Here is a 20,743-nt window from a genome sequence, read left to right as displayed (position 1 = left end):
ATTTTTATTTTTCAGGCATTCCAGAAGCCGTGACACAATGCTTGTAAAGCATTCACTTTTTTGGGGGAGAGGGGGGAGGGAAAGGGAATTTTTACCTTTAACTTATTAATATAATGCACACAGAATATCTATTTATTTTCACTGTTCCGATATTTTACTATCCTTTTCCTGTTTTGTATATATCAGTACTATTTATCTTCAGAAATAAGTAATTAAGTAAGAGACGCGTGTCTTTTTAACCAACCGTCAAACAAGAATCTAATGTTCAGGGTTAAGCTGCAAAGATGACACCACGAAGTGTTTTTTGAGATCTTTTCCGTTCCAAAATCCTCCGTAGGAAAAAAAGATGGCGACTGGTACATTTATCCATAATTCTTAGCTCACGAAAACCGTAACAACGTTCATAAAAACGTACAGAAACGTTATAAAATCTTCAAACCAAAGCTGCTCAATGTCCTTGGTACAGGGAGAAATATTGTAAAACTTTGTCTTTCTTTGTGCCCTGTAGGCTGTGTTAGGCTCGCAAGGCATTGCGGTAAAATGTACAGCCGCCATCTTTTTTTCCTACGGTAGATTGTTCACGATAGTACATTTCATCGACTAAAGCCCAACAGTGGCTGATTAAGGTTGCCATTGACTACACGTACTAGTTCTTTAATTGGTCAGTGCTCAGATGATCCCGTTAGTGTTTGAGTGATGAAAGCATTTGTTACTGTGAATACCGTAAAAGCTCTGTTGTCCCACTCCACCGTCCCCAAGAAACCTCAGTTTATCCCCATCCCCTTCACTACTAACCCCCTATTAAGTTCTAAACTTAAAGTCCCCCAAGGGATAAACAGAGACTTTACGGTATTCTAGTTGTTTTCATTTCGAAGACACTTTGCTGTCAGTTTCTTCTGAGAGAATTTCTTGATTACAAACTTTCCAACAGCCGGTAAGCGCCAACTGAATCGGCGACGTCTGCTGTAGACACATGAAGAACTGGTACGGTCTTAGCACCCTTAATTATACAGCTATTGACGTGAGCAAAAAAGTGTTCGAACATTAGTTGTCGTGTTTACAGATTAACCGATGTACTTAGCTGAAGTTTTATTCTACCAAAACACGAGTTTCTTTATTAATCTTGTACAAAACTGAGAAAGAAACTAGAGAACAATTTATCGTACGTAAGTTAAGTAGAAATAAAGGGAGTCGCTTCCTTACTTGTGTACGTTTTGTGTTGCTCTCATTTCATTCAAGTCATAAAGATTTGAATATTTTTATTTTATTTTATGGGATTCCAACGCGGCTAAATCGGTATATAGTCACGTTAAGGTACCTAAACCTTTGCTTGTTCTTGTTGTTGTTGTTCACTTTCATTTTAGCCTGTGTTGGGGAAAATTGAGTCCAAAAATAATCGTAATCGCTGTCCAGGTCTGTCCAGTTCTACAAAAACGTTAAAGGTTTTGCATCAAACTGTCGCTTAGACACTGTTACACGAGTGTCAAAGTTGCAAAACATATACCAATGTGGCCAACGTTTTCTTTTTATTGTTGTCTATATATCATCTATCAAGTCTTTCAAGATCGATGTAATAGGGGAGAAAAAAAAACAGACTAGAACTCTTTCATATACTGCGCACCTTCAACTGAAATGTCTAGTGTCAATTTGAATCAGTCCGAGTTAAAAGCCCCAATACGTCGATGTGAGTCTGGTTACCTTAAACAAACTGACGAAGACTCGAGAGAGCAACGATGATCTCCTGTGTAATTCGTAGCTCGTGACCAGCTCTCTGCCTGATTCAGACCCAGTCCGCCCCTCATAAGTATGTCCGACAAACGCCCGATAGGAGTGGGATGGGAAAAATGTGTACCCGTAAATCAGCCTATATCAAGACAATTTGCAAACTACGAATTGTCGGCCCGAGTTTTTTGCCGTGTATTCAAATCGTGTGTGTGAAAATCGAGCCGATTTTTTGTTACCCTCACATTTTCTTATCAAATGTGAGCCAAGTCGGGTCGACAAATCGTAGCAAATTAGCTTTAACAACTCGAATAAATCGAAACCCAAAGAAACAAATCTGGCCAATAACGGCAAACGGATGTAGCGAAATGAACGAATCCTGGGCGGAACATGAGGCGGGTGCCAAATACGGAAAAACGTATAACCGGCGCCTGAAATGGCGGGAAAGTCAGTAGGTTACGTTGCTAGGGAGTTGCTAGTGTGTTTAGCGCTCGGAAGAGCAAAAACCAAACAAGCGCTGGAGGGTCTTCCATATAAAAGGACGGGGGAGGGGGGGAAGGAGGGGCCTTGTCGTGCCTTTCAGGGGTTGAAAAAGGATTTTGGTACATGTACCTCTTGGGTTGTTAAGCCTCAACAGGTCCACAGCGGGAGTTTTCATGGTACCATAAGCTTTTAGGGTATTGAGCCGAAAAGAATATGAAAGGAGATACACTGTATTTGACGATTAACTTCACGAGTAGCTAATCACCTTTCTTGCCATTAAAAAAATATGGAAGTGTCAGTTAGTGCCACGCCCAAAAAACATTGGTACCTCTAAGGGGTTCTTTTCAAAGTTTCCAACGAGCACCCCCGTCCTTTTTATCAGGGAGTCCCCCACGGGGCTGTTACCAATAGCAGTACATAACAAAAAGTGTACATTACATTGATTTTAACAATGTTAATAACAATAGTTACAGTTTACGTGTTGTTTAACTTTTAACTAAGAGACGACCTAAGCTCTAAATCACAAAGGTCAAAGCCAGCCTGGGTCATTATAAAGCTAAGACAAGCAGAGACAAGCCAATGCAAAATGTTGCACAACATCTAAGTGGACTGGCCAAAATCAAGATGGGGCACTGACCTGAACTTCAAGAAATGCAGTATCATTTACAATGTATCGCCTCCTTCGTATTTTGTCATGACAAATGAACTTTGCAAAGCCGTAACCGTTATTCTCCTCTGCTCTGGGCCGGAGGAATGACTCACTATCGTCGTCACTGGGATCAAGCTTCATCACAACGTCTTCTCTGTAATCTGGGTTTTCTTGCTGATCGATTAATCTAAATGTCACGGTACGTCTAAAAGGCCAGGGCAATATAGCGTCGTATTTACCTTTCATGATCACAAGGAAGAGGGAAACATAACCATTTTTGCCCGACCTTGACAAATCACCACTCGGTTCCATGAGTACTTTCAACTTGTAGCCATTTACCCCAGAGAAAAATGGTTCACTCTCAACGTCTGTGCTCCTCCTGGCTTCCCTTAAAATCTTATGCATGCCATTTATCTTCCAGATAAAAGATGGTGATTCCCTCTTGTCATCAGAAACTCTGGCGGCTTCTCTCTCAAGCCTTAAGTCATAGAGGTAATCATTGATTTCAATTCTTGAAGTTAGGCTTGCCTGAACTCCATCTATTTTCGCTTCAACTTTCTTCTGAAGAGTATTAACTCTTTCATCCACTGTCTCTTGAAGTTTCTTTTCCAAGGCATCCACCTTTTCTTCAAGTTTTCTTGTTGTTTCTTTGAACTCTTCCAGTGTTCTGTGCAACTTCACACAAGCCAAGTCAAGATGAAGTCTTGCTGCAGACTCCAAATGTGTTTCAAGTAGCTGTCTCTCTATCTAAAGGAAGAAACCTGTCTCAGTATATACTAATTCATACTTTTACCCTTTTGTAACAAATCAAAAAAGCAGCTGTAGGAGAGTGCTCCACAAAGTTATTTAATAGGTTCACCCCACCCCATGGTCTAAACCCTTACCCTTTAATCTACCATTTTGCAAGGAAAGGTTTTTTAAAAAAAAAAACCTTTCATAGAGTATGGTACCTCTTTCACACATTTACAGGGTGTACATTGTGCCATTCCTATCTATACCCTTAAAATGAGTAATCCTTTAGAATAATAGGATGAATTAAAGTTAAATGAGAGTCTCTATAACCCTTTCTATACTCGGTACCCATGAAATCCCACCCAACCCAACCCACTAACCCACCAACCCATCAGTCAACCAATGGATCAATTTATCAGTCCATCAGTCAGTCATTCAGTCTGTCCATAGCCTCCAACACAGACGTTGTTTGGGCTCATCAAGCAATCTTCCTCCCCACAACCCAGCCCACTCAACCCAACTGCCTAACCCGCCAACCCATCAATCAACCAATCAACCAATCAATCAATTTATCAGTCAATCAGTCAATCAGTCAGTCAATCAGTCTGTCCTTGACCTCCAACACAGACATTCTTTGGGCTCATCACACAATCTTCCTCCCCACGATCCAGCCCACTCGACCCAACCCACTAACCCACCAACCCATTAATCAACCAATCAATCAATTTATCAATCCATCAATCAATTTATCAGTCAATTAGTCAATCAGTTAGTCAATCAGTCTGTCAGTAGCCTCCAACGCAGACATTCTTACGGCTCGTCACACAATCTTTCTCCCCCACGTGGGGTAGGAACCCCAAAGAGTGTCTGCGTAGGAGGCTAGTCTGTCAGTGGATTGATCAAGAAGATTTTAAAGGATTCAGTCTCAAGGATTACTTGGAATGGACTATTTAAAAAATAATAGATTATAACAGATTGGCACGTCATCTCTTCACAAATATCACATGTACATGTAAAATACCTTTTTGTTACAACCCATCTCAGAATATGGACAAAATATTTCTGTCAGTGGACAGTCCTTACCTGAATGGTCCGAAATCTGAAAGACACAAAATACTTAAATAAAGACTTTGGCATCCCAACATACATGGTATGTAACGAGTAGAATTTTTAATAGTATTTCCAAAGTATTGTCTTCTGAGATTTTTGTTTCTGTTCACGATGGTCATATATTGGTGACTTGATTGCCCTTGTGGACATTAAAATTTGAGGACAGTTTGTGTCAATTTTTATGACATCTTCTACCTTTTCTCTCACAACAATTGAGCCACATCCATCTGGGCATTCCACAGGTAACTTTTTACATATTTCCATATGTTTCTGAAACAGGAACAGAAAAAAAAAAATTAAATGTGCACACATTTTAAGCATTGTCAAAGTAGATTCACTGCATAAATTTTGTGAGAAATTTGTAGTGGGTTTTTTTTTTGACCTTCTTTGATGGATCATCCACAGATAATAGGAACACTGCATAAATCAGCTTAATATTCAATTTGTTTATTTATACAGCTGCCTACTCTTTTCAAAAAAAAAATCAGAGAGGGTAGCAGTGTGTAGCCAATGGTAATTCTTGGCATAAATTACCTGATGTGTGCATTTTAAAATCTTGTCAGTGTCACAGCATCTCTCTTAGAGACTGCATGTATTTTCAATGTTCACTAAAATCTCTGAAGATAAAAACACACTGACTCACAAAATAATTCATTGCTTAAAATATTATTGCTGTATGTTTATTTAAAATAATTTTCAACAGTAGGATATTGCTTGCACATCAATTTCTCAATTTATTGTGACCTAACTAATAAAATTCAGTCACCTCAGTATAATTTTAAAACAAATTTATCTACATTGTTAAAGCACTGTACCTCGTCAAGGCATTTTGGATATGCCTCACTACAGTGACCACACTCTACAATCCTCCATTCGCACAAAGCAGTAATGTGTTCCTCAAGATCTTTTCTTGGCACAATTGCTTCACAGTTTTCATAGGCGCAGGAAACACGTTTGAAAGAACAAGAGCGCAAGTGACTCTGTTTCAGAGAAGAAAGCCTTTCAGTCACAAGTCCAAAAGATAATATACATATCCTAACTGATTACAACAGTGGAGGCACAGTGGCCTCGTGGTTAGAGCGCTCGCCTCCAGATCGAACAGTCCGGGTTCGAGTTCAGGCTGGGGACATTGTGTTGAGTTCTTGGGCAAGACACTCAGTACTTTCACAGTGGCTCTCTCCACCCAGGTGTATTATAAATGGGTACTGGCAAATATAATGCTGGGGGTAACCCTGTGATGAACCAGCATCCCATCTAGGGGGGAGTAGAAATACTCCTAGTCACTTAATGCTACAGAAACCGAAGATAAATGCCAGCCTAATGCACCACTTGGCTTGCATGCAGACTCTACCTTTTTTACCTACTGACTGCAATCACTAAGCAGCTTTTAGTAAAATGCTGACATATATATTTTGAGTCCAGTTATTTCCAATGTTAGCTCCTGTTTTCACTACTAGATGATTTACTTTGTACTGTTCTCTTTGTACCTCAGTTCACCAGTCCATTCACAACCATCACTTGGGCATTTAACAGCAAGAGAAAGGATCTTCCTTTCCATTGCTTTGTCTGGAAAAATATCCTGCAAAATAATCATTGACAATCGCAAACAAGGCCCCATTAGGCGCTATTTCCCTTGTAGGGAAAAGGACATGATGAATCGCAAGTAAAATCGTATAAATTTAAAAATGCAGTTTTGAAATAAACGAAATCATTAGTTTGATTACAAATTGAATATGTAAGTTAGCAGTAATTGTTGCACACACAAGTACGTTACTAAATTCTACAGACCAGAATTTTCAGTCTTATGCAATAATTATTTGCAGTCTTCAGATGCTCGAACTGATTTTGGCAGTTTATATCATGCCCTTCAGTATAATAATTTGTATACTCACCTCATTACGGACCAGGTTCTCTCTGTCCAAAGGACAAGCACAAGACCCAGTCTGTCTCTCCTGCCTGTTTACAACAAAATCAAAAAAAGCCAAAGAGATTAAATAGCACAAAGGTTAAAGCATAGTGAATAGAGGGGAATGGTTATGAAGCCCGGCAAACATCAAAGGAGTAAGCAAAGATGCCAATATTTATGTTGGAAGGTCCACCACCATGCACAATCTTTTGTTAAGCGTTCATACGCTATGCATGAATTACATAATCAAAACATTTCTACTGGTTAGTTCCTTGGTCAGTAGTAAACATCTATTGTGTTTTGTGCATGGTCAAGCCCAAAAAGAGAACAAAATCATACAACAAAGAACTTTGTTGCGTTTCATAACCATTCCCCTCTATTAACTATGGTTAAAGAAAAAGAAAAAAAAATATATAATAATAGCTGTTCCAGTAAATATCCATACCCCTCCCACAGAGGGTTCTTTGGTTTGAGCCCCCTCAAATCCCTCTTAAAATTCCCTCACCTTTAGAATTTCCAATTTCCATGCGGTGGGTATGGATATTTTCTGGAAACATATTGTATAAAATCCTGCACACCAGTCTCCCTTCCAGGCAAGGGTTGTAGCCCGGAAGGGAGTCTGGTGTACGTAAAAAGGTCAGGATGCTTGTAAACATTGTTGTAACATTTGAATTAACCCACTAAAGAAGATCAATCTGGGCATGGCTCAAGCTTTATGCATCACTCAATTCCAGCAGTGACCATCGCCCCCCCTCCCCACCGCCTCATAGCCTGCATACCCCTGGGCAACCCACAGGCATTTGACACACGTGTTTTCGAAAGTGCCATAGACAAATTCATCAGCAAAGACGAGGCGTTTGTTGAAGATTGGCTAGTCCATCAGGGACTGGACAAGCTTGTGGATGTTTTTAAAGGTATGTTTTCTCAATTATATAACAACAGAAGTAAAGAGCTGGATTAGGTGGTCCAAGACATTATTTACTTGCCACTCAGAGTTTCATGCTTCTTCTGAAGCAGTCAATTTTTCTCAGTTTTAGATATTACTTTATTACTTGTACGCATATAAATAAAAGCAGCCACTTGAACTATATTTTCTTTATCACATATTGAGAGATCGGAAACAACACGACTATTTCACATTCAAAACTAGCCTCGCATTTTTTAAATTCATGAAAGTCAACTTGGAAAGCACTTTAAACTACTTAAGGTTTGCAAATTCAAGTGATGCCATCTTTAAGACAGATCTTGGTATCCTATCACTATCCCCTAGCAAATTGTTAAAAACAAAATATAAAGAAATATAATCAGAATCAACTAACATATACTGTTGTCCTTGAAGTCTTACCATAATTTGCATTAAAATACTGAAAAGTGGAACATTTTATTCATTAACAAAAAAACTGCAGAGGTGTTGGAAGGCGACAATACTGGGGTCGGGGCATTTACCCTCTCACTTTGTCCCCACCCCAGGGATTAGGTTTAAAAAAAAATGCTAATGCCCGGGGGATGGGGGATGGGCACTACTTGACTGATGCATTTCTTAACCCCCAAAAGACAGCACTTTAAAATGGTCATGGCAGCATTTGAATGCAACCCAATTAAAGATACCTTTATGTCCAAAAATTATGATATGTGTGTGATTTACACCCCTAAGCGAGACAACAAGCATCCTCGACCGTTTCACAGCGGAGTCTGCCGGGGGCGGGGGATGGTGTTGTGCGCCACTGATGTTGTCGTGTCGCTAAAAAGGTCTGCAAAATTTATGCTCATGCATATTAATGAATTTCCCAGACAGCTTATGATTTCAAATGAATTAAAACTTTACTTTTCGAGAATTTACCCAGCCGATTTCGAACAAGCCAATGAAAACATCATTCTCTTTCGTGATGAAGACAAACCTTTCCAGGTGCTGCTCGAGACATGACTTGCAAAACCTGTGGCCGCATTTCGTTTGCACTGGCTCTCTCAAAGGCAAATGGCAAATTAAGTAGTGAAAGTCTTCATCAACGGGGTTCAAAAAGTCTTCTTCGAAACCAGAAGCCATGAAAAACCCTCACTAATTAAGGACTGGAGTCGACTCTGTCTGTTAACTGGCGTTTCTCCGGGCGGCCACGGGCTCCTTGCCTAATCACATGGTAAGAGACTCGCGCAAGGATTTCTGGCCTTTAACTCGTCACGTATTCCTCCCAAACATTGACGGAGGGAGAATGCGTGATGAGCCAAACAGTGTCATGTCTGCCTGACGTAGGAGGCGGATTTGACGTTAGCGTATTTCACGCAGAAATTTATCGTCACATAAGTTTTATGTAGAGTAGTAAAGGGTTTATATTGTGTTATTGTGGCGTGATGAGGGCGAGAACTGAACAGCTTGCGATCAAACTCGTTTTGGAGTCACCCCATTTGAGCTGCATTGTCATTGGAACCTACGGATGAGGCCACAAATTTCGTCAAAGTAAACCAGAGTAACCAGCAGAGGAGTGACAGAAATAAAACTTACTAAAACGGGAACACGGTTCGTGAATGTATGAATGTAGGTGACATGTCATTTGACTCCTGAGATATGTATGCAAGATTCGTGAATATCAATATTATATGGTCGTAACAAGGCCATGTTCATCAAAATAATTTTCATTTTAATTACCTGGGAAGACCATTATCCTTCTGAGACATATTAAGCAAATACTGCATACACATAGTCAAGCTTCATTCGAGCCTAGTGGTCCGTCAGATCCCGGTTTCCCTAGCAAGAAGCGACTAAGAGTATCTTTACCTCTCCCCCACCCTGGGGTAGATGCTATAAAGCTGGTCCATCACAAGGTTCCCCTTATCTTATCTCACCATTTCATCTGCTGCTACCCATTCATACACTTGGACTACCAGCATAGGGAAGAGGCACTGAGAGTAGAGTCTTGCCCGGCTAATACTCGAGCCCAAACGTCTTGATCCGCGCGAACCACAAGGCCACTATGCCTTAAGTATACGCTCGGCGTTTTGCAAAGACATTTTAGGACCTTTCGTATACCCAACAGTTAGCGAACAATAAGTACCGAAGGTTCTCCACTACAAGGGTGGCAGGGGAGCGGCATTTCTTACTGAAGCACTGAATGTTATCACCGCGCTTTATAGAAAAAAAATGTTCCTGTGAAATCGTTATGGACTTCTCATTCCACACTTGCTGCCCTTTGTAGTAAGAGACAAGCCACAATTTTTATATTTCAGTTTATTTATTTAAGTGTTCACTGGTTTAGAGAAAGTTATTAATTCTTATTTGCACATTTTCATATTACAACGTATAAGCTTCCAACCATTTGCTATGCAACAATAATCTAGCTTTATTTACATAAGTGTTTTTAGGAGTGAATTTATCATAAAAACCCACCGACACTTTGAGCTAGATAACGTGAAATTCATTCTGAAATGAGGTCATCCAACGTACATCGCGTGTAGGGAAATCTGAGGAGTATCCTAACGAAGTTTGGGTATAGGCTACCAACTAAACAAGCCTGGTAGAAGCTTTGACAATTAGGTTCAGGCGAACCATTTCACAAATCACCTTTTACGGTAACATCGACTGAAACATATCAAAGACTGATTACAAAATGTTCAATACTATGAGTAAGGCCAGCTTGCCTGCAGACGTGAAGCTGGGAAAACATAGAAATCTGCACGCAGGCTGAAGCAACCCTACGTCCACCAATTATTTAGCACACTGCTTCCACCCCTAAAGCGAATTCTTCATTTAAGAGCACTATGAGACACTGATGTCTCAGGTCAAGCTTTTAATCCTAGCTAGTACTGTATAAATAAATTTGCTTCTATTTTACCGTCAGAGAAATCATGTGTAATCCGAGCGTCTGCTGTCACATGTTGGCTCCTTTATGATGCTGATCGGTTTTTAATTGTGCGCGAAAATTCAAAACCGTGTAACAGCCAATCAGAGACACTGCGTGGATCGCTGTAAAACTATGTTATCAGTATGGAATTTTTCGGGTCCAGTCTCAGACGTGAAAAAGAGCAGATAAAAAAGGGTTCTATTTGCTAGCTATTTTAGCTACTGCTAAGCATTGTTTTGACATTAATTCTAAAAGAAAATGGAACTATTACGATACTTTTTAGTTCATGATTTTCTCCATACTTTATTCCTAATTATCTGAGATCAATAAATTAAACAGATATCAGAGTTAACACATTAGCAATTTATTTTAAATGCTTAAAACTTAAGCCGTTTAGCGGACGGCGGCCCCTAAGCCATCCCAATTGTGCACTATGCATTAAACTAGTCAGAAAATTTGTATGCTTTCTTCAAGATTCCCGGGTTCTTTTCGAACCTTTAACTCGGGAATACGCTCTTACGATATCAAGGGGTGCTAAGGTGCTTAAATATTTGTTTGTTTTTTTTCTCATAAAAAATCAGAAACTTCGTAAGCCTCACACGCATGCGCTCTTTGGGCTTGTCACGCATTCCCTCCATTCCCAATCCTTCGCATGACGAGCCCAAATAGCGTCTAAGTAGGATTAGTTTCAACACTCTGGACCTAACCTCACGGTGAGTCTACATCAACTCGAATGAATAACGAGTCATCCACGAGGTAGCGACGTGACCGCAGTCTCTCGTGTGACACGAACCTCGCGTATCCACGACCGGGATTCTCTTCCGCGGTGGGCCTCGCAAAGTTCTCCAGTTTAGGGTTCGCTCTGAAATGCATGACAATGTTCTCACGCTCGTCTGTGTTATCTTGCTGGTCAATCAGCGTGAAAGTGACCTTCTGGTGGAAAGGCCAGGACAATACAGCGTCGTATTCACCTTTCATGACGATGACAAATGCTGAGAGATGTGTATTCTTTCCAGAGCCGTCACCATTGGGGTTGACTGACAATTTCAGTTTATAACCATATGGCCCTGTGTAAAAAGGTTCGCTGTCCATTTTGTTGTTTCTGCCACTCTTGGCTTGACGTAACATTTCGCTGAAGCTCGTTATCTTCCATAAAAATATCGGCGATTCAGTCTTCGTCTTTTGCATTTCTTTCTCTTGAACAGATACCTTAAGGACGAGGTTGTCGTTTTCTTTCTTCAGGTCTTCAAGCTGTTTCCTGAGGTTGGTTTTCTCGTGATCAAATTCTCGGTTAAGCTGGACGATTTTCTTGCAGGCAAGGCCCAGATGAACTGTGGTTTGATCCTCAATATGCCTTTCCAGATGCCTTCTCTCTACCTACCAACACAACACAATTCAGTCGTCAAATTTTAGACCCAAAACTCTTTCCAAAAAGAGGCTGAATATAACCCCACAGGTTAATATTCAGTTTTAGGTAAAAAAAAAAATACAATATTTAGAGAGGAAGCCACATCAGCCTTAGCTGGTTTTCATGCGGGTCCTCCATCCGGGTTGAATTGGAATTTGGAGTGTTGGTTTTTGTCGAGGCAGGAAAATCGGACAACCCTGAGAGCACCGAGCCCAAGTCAAACCCGCGCCACATTGGTGGGAGGCGAGCGCTCTCACCACTGCACCAACCCTGCTGCCCTGAATCCCTGCTTCCCTGCTCCTCAAAAGTAAACATGGCAGAGAAATAAAATAAACAAGGAAATAATGCAAGAGTATACCTTGCCATTGCATCCCAGGTCATGATAAGGACATGACAAAGGCGTGAGGAGACAGTCCGCGTCCACGTGTTGTAGCATCTGATAAAGCAAAGCAATTTTATTTTACATACTAACTGAGGGCTGAGAGGAATTTAAAATGGTTCATCCACGTACATGTGGGTAAAAGGTAGTCTGCGCACGAGCCAAGTGGCCCATCAGGCTGATGCTTATCTCCAGTTTCTGTAGCATGAAGCAATTACAGGTAGGAGTATTTCTACTGCCCCATGGACGGGCTGCTTGTCCATCCCAGGGTTCCCCCCCCCCCCCCCGCCCCCACCACAAGCAATAAGTTTATACACCTGGGTGGAGAGAGGCACTGTGAGAGTAAAGTATCTTGCCCAAGACCACAACACAATGTCCCTGGCCAGGACTCAAACCCAGACCACTGGATCCAGGGTCGAGCGCACTAACCATGAGGCAACCATGCCTTCCACATCATCCACATACAAGAGGTTAACATTCTTTACTCTTCTGAAAAAAAATAATAATTCTAGCTCCCAGCTGGCTTGATAGCTCAGTTGATAGAGCACTGAACATGTACCTGCCTAGCAAATGGCCAGTCCTGGGTTTGAATCTCATTCAAGCCTGACCGTTTTTTTTTTTTTTCATGCTTAATTTCTGCCCCTGCACACCTAACATACATTACTGGGATAGCAAATTGTCTCACCTGTCCTCTTGGGACTATTTTTTCACAGCCATTGATGCAACTGACAGGGAACATGGGGCAGCTTTCATTGTGCATCTGACAAGTAACAAGAATTACAACATCAAAACACAATCTTCATCTCAAAAGTGTGCACAAGGTATGCAGTTTTTTTTTTGTTTTTTTTTTTTTGAACAGTATCCAGTATTCTTTCTAGTAATTTCATTTTTTCTTCAGTTTTTGGATGTATTGCATCAGCAAAGGAATTTTTGAAGCCTGTTGAATGGAAGTACTGATCAAGACAGAGGGACGGAAGAACAGATAGACGGAAGGGCAGAAGGAATGGGGGAAGAGCAGAAAGGGGGAAGGATGGATGGGGAGGAGACGAGAGAAGGAGGGAGGTAGCAAGAGTGATGGATTCACACACACAGTGCAAAGGAGGAAAAACAGAAGGAAGGATTGCAAAGAAAAAGGAAAGAAGGAAGAAGGGGGTGTCTGTTTTTAAAGAAGAAGCTTAAATGCTAAATTCATTTCCTTACATGTTCTTGGGATTTTGGATGATTGTCATTGCAGAATTGACAAGTAACAATTTTCCACAGGCAGGCAGTCGATAAATGCTCCTCAATCAGGTTCCTGGCCAGTTTAACACCACAGTTTAGACTTGGGCACTGGACAATCTTGTAAGGACACCTCTCTTGATGGTTCTGAAAGGCAATAAGTGATCTCAGCATGTTGAAAAATTCAGAGTTTATTTCTAAAATGATAATGCAATGTCAATTAAGAATCCAAAATTCTAAAATTTAAAACAATTTCCCCAAAACAAGTGCAACAGCTGATCAAAGTGATCATGAAACTCTAGCTGAAGTCTTTCTACAAGCTTATTGGTTTTAATACCAAAATGACGCTGACCCCAGTCTCCAAAACACAGAAGCAACTCCAGCAGATTTCTCACCGCTACCATCTGCACTGAATGCAGAGGAAAAACAGATCATGTAGAACCAAGGCAGAAAAAAATTTGTCTTGCATGTACTTAGAGGTGTCCTTTCAAATCTCTGTTTTGGTCAGACATATTATTACACATTTGGTCTGCACAAAAAAACTGATGGCTCATTCCATTAGCATGACTTGTATACATGAATTAATAAGAATGTTTATCACTGCATTATGGGGCAGTTTTCAAAGTACATGTTGGTGAGGTGAAGTGACATCTGTTAGACTGGCATAACAAATATAAACTTGCATTCACAGCACACAGATCTACTACATCTGTTACCCGCTCTGCTTGATCTTTCAAAGGTAAGACATTTTGTTATCCATTAGGGGTGAAAATAAAATTTTCCTGCACCACAAACTGAAATACAGGGGAACCTTGGTTTAACAAACCTCTATATAAAAGTCCTCTGTAAAACAAACAATATTCCTCACCCAAGTAATACTAAACACATAGAAAAGAACCTTGATTTTGCCAGACCCTTGGCCCTTCCTTATATAGAGGTTCCAAAATAAAAACATCAATATTGCCTTCACAGGCAGTCACCTTTGAACCACTTAAGAGCGACTCTCTATAGGGACCAAGTGAGACTGAAGAAATGTGGCACAAAAAAATGGACCCCTTGATATTTCGTCCACACACCTATCAGCAAGCTCGATATCAAGATATGACCCTAAATTATAAAGCACAGCAACAAGAGAGCAATGGAAAAATTAACTGAGAACATCAAAATTATTTGCCTTCAAACACCCATTTGGAAGGTAAGCTGTCATCAAAGTATTATCTCAGGTTTGTGGGTAGTTTTAATGAGAAATGGCAGGGTTTTTCAACGGTTTGCTCAGAAAGCGAGTTTAGGCTAGTTGAGTTGCTTACATTTCCTGATTAAACAAAATCTCTTTGAAAGGTCAAATTGGGTAAACTTGCATGAAACCGCTTGCCTCAGAAATAACTTTTGCCAAGAAAAAAATTGTATCACGTTCAAAAACAGCTCTTGTACTTGCTAGAATTGAATTTTGAAAGAATTCTACTTAATACCGAGTATGTTTTGAGATGTTTGAAAACGGTATGGAATTTTTGATTTTCAAAGTCTAGAAATTCCCTTGCTTAGCAATACCTCCTATGCTAAACCAAGGAAAACCATAATTGCTAATGTGCCTTCACACGAGTTCGATTATCTGATCGTGAAATTGGACCTCATTTCTGTGATTTTTCGGCTTCACGGGTTGTCAAGGGTTTTTCGTAATTTTCTCAAAAATGTAAAAACTCTAGAACCTAAAACTTATATAACGATTCTTAGCATACCCTAGGTTATCTCTGGACCAAATATCAAGGGGTCCATTTTTCCGAACTTGTGCCGCCCCTCACGCGGTGGTTAGGGCAAGTGGCTCTTAAACAGCTGATTCACTTAATACATGTAAAAGCAAAGATTTTAATAGTTTTAAAGATCAAAAACAAATACCAAGCTTAAGAGCAAAGACTAGTCCATCTTTTTCCGACGATTTTCTTGATGTAAACTGTATTTTTCAGCACAGAAAATTTCACTGTAGTTTTTATGTAAATGGCTTTTGGTATTATTTTATCATATTTGTTATTGTTATTTTGATCAAAATTGCATTTAATTTCTCAATAACAGATCCACATGGGCATATTAGCTGCACATTAATCATCATGTTTAAATCAATGCTATTAATAGAAGGATTGCTTATACAAGTCTGAAGAGGCTATTAAAGAGGCAGAGAACATAGATCCATACGATTTATGAATTTTAACTTGTTTCAAAACAAACATGGTCTATAAACAAGCTCTTCACAACTACATGTATACGCTGAGTCATTTTGGCACTCAGACATGATGTCCAACCACAAAGAAAAAAGTTTACATTGTACATTTACATCATAATCATAATAATCATAATTTGTAATAATAATTAGTGCAGGTGAAGTACAATTCAGGGAGTAATCGCGTAAGTGATTTCAAAATAGGACAAGCGTGAAGCGCGAGGCTGATTTGAAATTACGAGCAAAATTACTCACTGAATTGTACAACACAAGGTTCAATTGCTAATTAATCATATCTATAACAAATTTCAGAATTAAAAATGTCTTTTGAGAACTGTACTTTTGAGCGAAAGCATTAGTAGCACTTTTCATGAGTTTTGATAACTGTAGGAAACATTGCGAAGGAAGCCATTAAAGCGTGGGTAGTTGACATGCAAATCACATGGGTATCCAATTAATGGTATCCAATTACAAAAAGGTCAAATTGGATACCTGTAATTGGACAACCAAATGATCGCGCACCGTTCACATGACAAATAGACACGGGGAACCAATCACGATCGAGAATTTTGTTATAGATATGACTATTAATAATAATCATCATCATCATCATAATAATCATAATAATCATAATAATAGGTTAGAGTTACTGTTGTCTTTCGGGAAATTTTTAAGGTAAAATTAGTTAGTGCATGTAGATACTTGAAAATTTTGTTCAACAATGTCCAGTGAATGATTGTTATTTCAAGAACTCTTAATCCCTATTCCATTACATTTTGATCAATCCTATATTAATGCGGTAACTCATATGTTAAGCTTTATACGGGTACATTCTGCAAAATAACCATTACGTTTTTCTGCATGATCTCAGCACGTACCTCTACATCACGGAGCTCTCCAGTCCACGGACAACCACAAGGACATCTGACATTGTAAGAAAGAATTCTCCTTTCACTTGCTTTATCTGGAAAAATGTCCTGCAAAAGCAATATAATATCAGACAATCAAAATTGATAAATATGTAAGAAAACATGACAGGAAACTTCACAGGTTATCCCTTATCAAGGACACTCCCTACTTAAATTTTAATACATGTATATACTGGTCATCTTGCTGTGATTAACATCATACAGTCGTTATGTTACAACGTATGTAATTACTAGTATAATAGTTATGTTACTTGGATCTAGGAGAACACTGCTGGATTCATTGATATTTCTCAGACATTGGAAAACAAATTTATTGAAAGTTCCCAGATTGATTTAATTTTGACACACCCAAATTAAGAAATGAAATGGAGAAACAGAATTATTGTTTCAAATTTCACTGACATTTAAGAAAAAAAAATGAAAATATCAGTTCAAACTTCAAAATTCTCCAGATCAGTGGACTTTCAGCCAGTTCTAAGCTCTCTTTCAGCTGGTGAATTAGTAGAGCAGCTGGCTCCTAGAGAAATCCCCAGCTTTGCAGTTTTAAAGACATTGCAAGGCACGGTAGGGAGAAAAAAATGAATTAAAATCATTGCACACAAGGTGAAACTGTTGGTAACAATAACTTTATTTACGTGTCAATGAGATTTAGCATTGCTGCTAATTGGGGATACCTAGAAAGAGTTACAATCATTAGGGCTATGTACAAATTAAATTTTTACACTCATCTGCACCTTTTCTTTGTCCAATTTTTCTCTGTCACATGGGCAGTCAGGATTACGTCTCCTGTTGAAAAACAAGAACTATAAAAAACACATAGAAAATTCATGCAATAGCACCATACCGTATCTATTCAACAGATCTAGATCTGTTGCAAATTTATAGGCAGCTTGAACTTGGGTTACAAAAAATAATTATTAAACAATAATACTTGAGCTGTGTACCAAGTCAGCTTTGATAACTTATTTTGGCCATTAGGCAATTTTTTCTGGTTCATGAACTTGTATTAATTAACCTTTCAAATACCTGCAAACTAGGCATGTGAGGGACTATGAGAAACAGGTTTCAACTCTCACATTAACAATCAATACTCTCTCATTAACAATCAATACCAATCAATGAATCAACTGTTATTGATTACTATTGGTAATCGACAACAATCAAACCCACAACTTTTTTTCATCGATTTTCATCGATTGCTATCAGCAGTCAGTTGTTATCGATTGATATCACTTAATATATTTATTGATTGTCATCAATTAATATTGGTTTATCGATTGACTACACCTGAAAATAAGGCTCAAAATTAAAACTGAAATAGGTTATGGATTGCCACAGTGTTGTAGTTACATAGAGGAACTCCAAAATATGGGAACGACTCTCTAAGCACTGTCAGCACTAAAGGCAACCGCAATTGATATGCATGTAAACTTATACATACAGTGTAACGTGCAATTCATTGACCAAACAATAATCATCGGAGAAATAATGTAGATCTATCAATACCACCATAAACAAACTCTTTCAAAAATACATAACATTACCGGACTGCGGTACACATTTGAGAGCATAATAAAACAAATAAGTAAGTAAAATCATACTAAATTCGTAATATTTCTACAGGAATGTGGAGGTTCTCTGGTTGCTTTTTATTTAAAAACAGGCCTTGTTGCACTTAAGTCATCACCATCATCCCCATTGAGTTGGCAAGACACACAGGAAAAGACATTCTGCATTTCTATTTATTACACTCTATTTTGGGAGCAGCATAAATGGAAACAACTACAGCTCAAACTTCAGTCTTGGAGCAGAGAACAAGAATTTATAAAACCTTACCTCCTGAAATATTCGCTGAGGCACTCATTGCAAAATCTGTGACCACATCTTGTTAATACGGCCTTTTTCAGAGGCAGGTGGCATATCTGACAAATGAAATCATCGTCTATGAGCGAAATAAAATCATAGTCGTACCCAGAAGGAACGGCAGAGTCGCCAATTTCCTCAGCCATTGTTACGTATATGGTTTGTCTTACCATATTTGGAGTAAACATGTGCGTTCTAGTTCTATGTAGCTTACATGAAGTACGCATTAAACGAGTTGAGTTGCATTGCAAATGGCGTCTTGTCGTGCCATCCGTAACATGGTGTCAGAAGTGCTTTGTTGATCTTATGGCGAGCTGCAGCGCTCAAGATTACGTCTTCTGGTTGATATTCAGTCAAAGCAGTTACTGAAGTGAAACGAAGCGACAATTCCTTGATTTACGGTACGTACAGCGAATTTCAACATCGACCACGTGCGTTGAAACCCAGCGAAACGATGTCAGACACCGAACCAGATCCTCCACCACCAGCTCCACCGCAAGCTCCACAGCCTACTCCGCCGCCTCAAGTCCTCAGTTTTCCTTCAAATTTTCCAGTACCAAGCGCTATGGTTTGTCGTGGAGATATCACGAGCAATTGGGAATTTTTTAAGCAACAATGGCAAGATTATGAGGTAGCAACGGGTTTGGATCAGAAGAGTCAATCGATCCGATTAGCAACCTTCCGTTCTGTTATGGGAAAGGAGTGTCTGCAAATTTTCCTGAATCTGAATTTTGGCACCGAAGTACTGACGATAACTTCAGCATTGAAGGCGCTGGAAAACTATTTCCTACCAAAGAGAAATGTCGTCTATGAGAGGTATGTCTTTAACTCTTGCATTCAAGTACCCGAAGAAACTGTTGATTGCTATGTCAATAGATTAAGAAAACTCGCAGCATCGTGTCAGTTTGGAGCACTTGCAGAAGAAATGATACGTGACAGGCTAGTTATTGGAATACAAGATAAGGGTACAAAAGCTAGATTGCTCAGAGAGAAAGATTTGTCTTTGGATAAAGCTCTTGACATGTGTAAATCAAGTGAAATAACGAATAAGCAGCTAAAGTCGATTCAAAAGGATGAGAAACAAAACAATGAGGAACTGAACTTAGTTCATGTGAAGCGTAAACCGATGCAAGGCAAGATGCCTCCTCATCCGAAGAAACCACCAAATCCAAAGAAACCTGACAAAAAATGGAAATGTAAGTATTGTGGCCAACAAAAGAAGCATGCCAAGCAGACAGAATGTCCAGCTTATGGTCAACAATGTCGCAATTGTAAAAGAATGAACCACTTCGCCAAAGTGTGTCAGGCAGGCAAAGAGAAGGTTCATGTCGCTGAAGTGGCAGAAGGTTTTGAGTCTGAGGAATCATTATTGAAGATAGAAGAAATTACTGCAATTAATGGTAGTGGTAAACAGTTGACATCCAGTATTACCTTTGTGATAGAAGAGCAGTACAAAGAGCAACTAGTATGTCAGTTGGACACTGGTGCAACTTGTAATGTGATCAGTCACAGAAATTTAGTTCAGCTATTGCAGAATGGTGATCCCCCCTTGTCTAAGTCCAATGCCCAGCTAAAGCTATTTGATGGTAGCTTGATGAAGCCTGTAGGTGAGACCACACTCACAGCAGAGAGAAGGGGCAAGCATCTGGACCTGAGATTCCAAGTTGTTGAGAGTTCTAACAAACCCCTCTTATCGGCTGAGACTTGTGAGCAGTTGGGACTTCTCAAAGTGGATATAGATCCTGAAGAGTCCATTCATGTCCTGAAAAGCAGTAGTAACCTGACCAGAGATCAGATTCTTGTTCAGTACAAAGATGTTTTTGAAGGGTTAGGCCATATTGGTGATACAACCATTATCACAGACCCCAGCGTAAAACCAGTGCAGCATTCTCCACGCCGAGTGCCAGTTCCCCTGCGTGATAAGGTCAAGGCCAAACTTGATGATCTGGAAAGGAAAGGAATCGTGGAGAAAGTCACAGTACCGACCGACTGGATTAGCAGTATGGTGGTTGTCGCAACACCAAATAAGATTAGGATTTGTTTGGATCCTAAAGATCTTAACAAGGCAGTCATCCGTCCAAAGTACCAAATGCCTACTCTAGATGAGTTGTTGCCCAAGCTTAGCAATGCCAAAGTGTTTAGTACCTTAGATGCTAAAGATGGGTTTTACCAGGTTGGATTAGATGAGAGCAGCAGTCTCAAGACAACATTCTGGACTCCCTTTGGGCGTTACAAGTATTTGAGGCTACCCTTTGGTATCAACCTGGCTCCAGAAGAGTTCGAATGCAAATTGCATGAG

At 39.6% G+C, this 20,743-nt stretch overlaps 2 protein-coding genes across 2 annotated transcripts; both read right to left on the bottom strand.

Annotated features, from left to right (window-relative positions):
• Nucleotides 1-117: 117 nt before the first annotated feature.
• On the bottom strand, nt 118-9,379 carry LOC145484675 (TNF receptor-associated factor 6-like). Its single transcript, XM_081463276.1, has 7 exons — nt 8,501-9,379; nt 6,589-6,652; nt 6,170-6,275; nt 5,512-5,735; nt 4,892-4,966; nt 4,608-4,685; nt 118-3,601 (listed from the first exon to the last, which is right to left on the bottom strand). Exons 1-7 carry the CDS (start codon nt 8,644-8,646, stop codon nt 2,825-2,827), a joined length of 1,470 nt encoding a protein of 489 aa, XP_081319402.1. The 5' UTR covers nt 8,647-9,379; the 3' UTR covers nt 118-2,824.
• A 1,742-nt stretch (nt 9,380-11,121) lies between these two features.
• On the bottom strand, nt 11,122-18,826 carry LOC145484234 (TNF receptor-associated factor 4-like). The gene is made up of 7 exons (XM_081462876.1): nt 18,418-18,826; nt 17,316-17,367; nt 16,531-16,629; nt 13,423-13,587; nt 12,908-12,982; nt 12,202-12,279; nt 11,122-11,812 (listed from the first exon to the last, which is right to left on the bottom strand). Exons 1-7 carry the CDS (start codon nt 18,669-18,671, stop codon nt 11,144-11,146), a joined length of 1,392 nt encoding a protein of 463 aa, XP_081319002.1. The 5' UTR covers nt 18,672-18,826; the 3' UTR covers nt 11,122-11,143.
• Nucleotides 18,827-20,743: the final 1,917 nt, after the last annotated feature.

Source organism: Orbicella franksi, chromosome 4, assembly GCF_964199315.1.
Source record: "Orbicella franksi chromosome 4, jaOrbFran1.1, whole genome shotgun sequence".
In the NCBI taxonomy this organism is placed as follows: Eukaryota; Metazoa; Cnidaria; class Anthozoa; order Scleractinia; family Merulinidae; genus Orbicella; species Orbicella franksi.
The sequence above is the reverse complement of the archived record's forward strand: the minus strand, read 5'-3'. Positions and strand labels throughout refer to the sequence as shown.

What these genes read in the sequence shown, in the direction of transcription:
- LOC145484234 (XM_081462876.1), bottom strand. Translation starts at nt 18,671, where the DNA reads ATGCGTACTTCATGTAAGCTACATAGAACTAGAACGCACATGTTTACT. An exon ending in CTCAGCGAATATTTCAGGAG is followed by an intron (nt 17,368 to 18,417) that starts GTAAGGTTTTAT and finishes GTTTTTCAACAG; the next exon opens with GAGACGTAATCCTGACTGCC. An exon ending in ACCTGGGATGCAATGGCAAG is followed by an intron (nt 11,813 to 12,201) that starts GTATACTCTTGC and finishes TTGTGTTGGTAG; the next exon opens with GTAGAGAGAAGGCATCTGGA.
- LOC145484675 (XM_081463276.1), bottom strand. Translation starts at nt 8,646, where the DNA reads ATGGCTTCTGGTTTCGAAGAAGACTTTTTGAACCCCGTTGATGAAGAC. An exon ending in ACTGAGGTACAAAGAGAACA is followed by an intron (nt 5,736 to 6,169) that starts GTACAAAGTAAA and finishes TGTTGTAATCAG; the next exon opens with TTAGGATATGTATATTATCT. An exon ending in CAATTGTTGTGAGAGAAAAG is followed by an intron (nt 4,686 to 4,891) that starts GTAGAAGATGTC and finishes TGTGTCTTTCAG; the next exon opens with ATTTCGGACCATTCAGGTAA.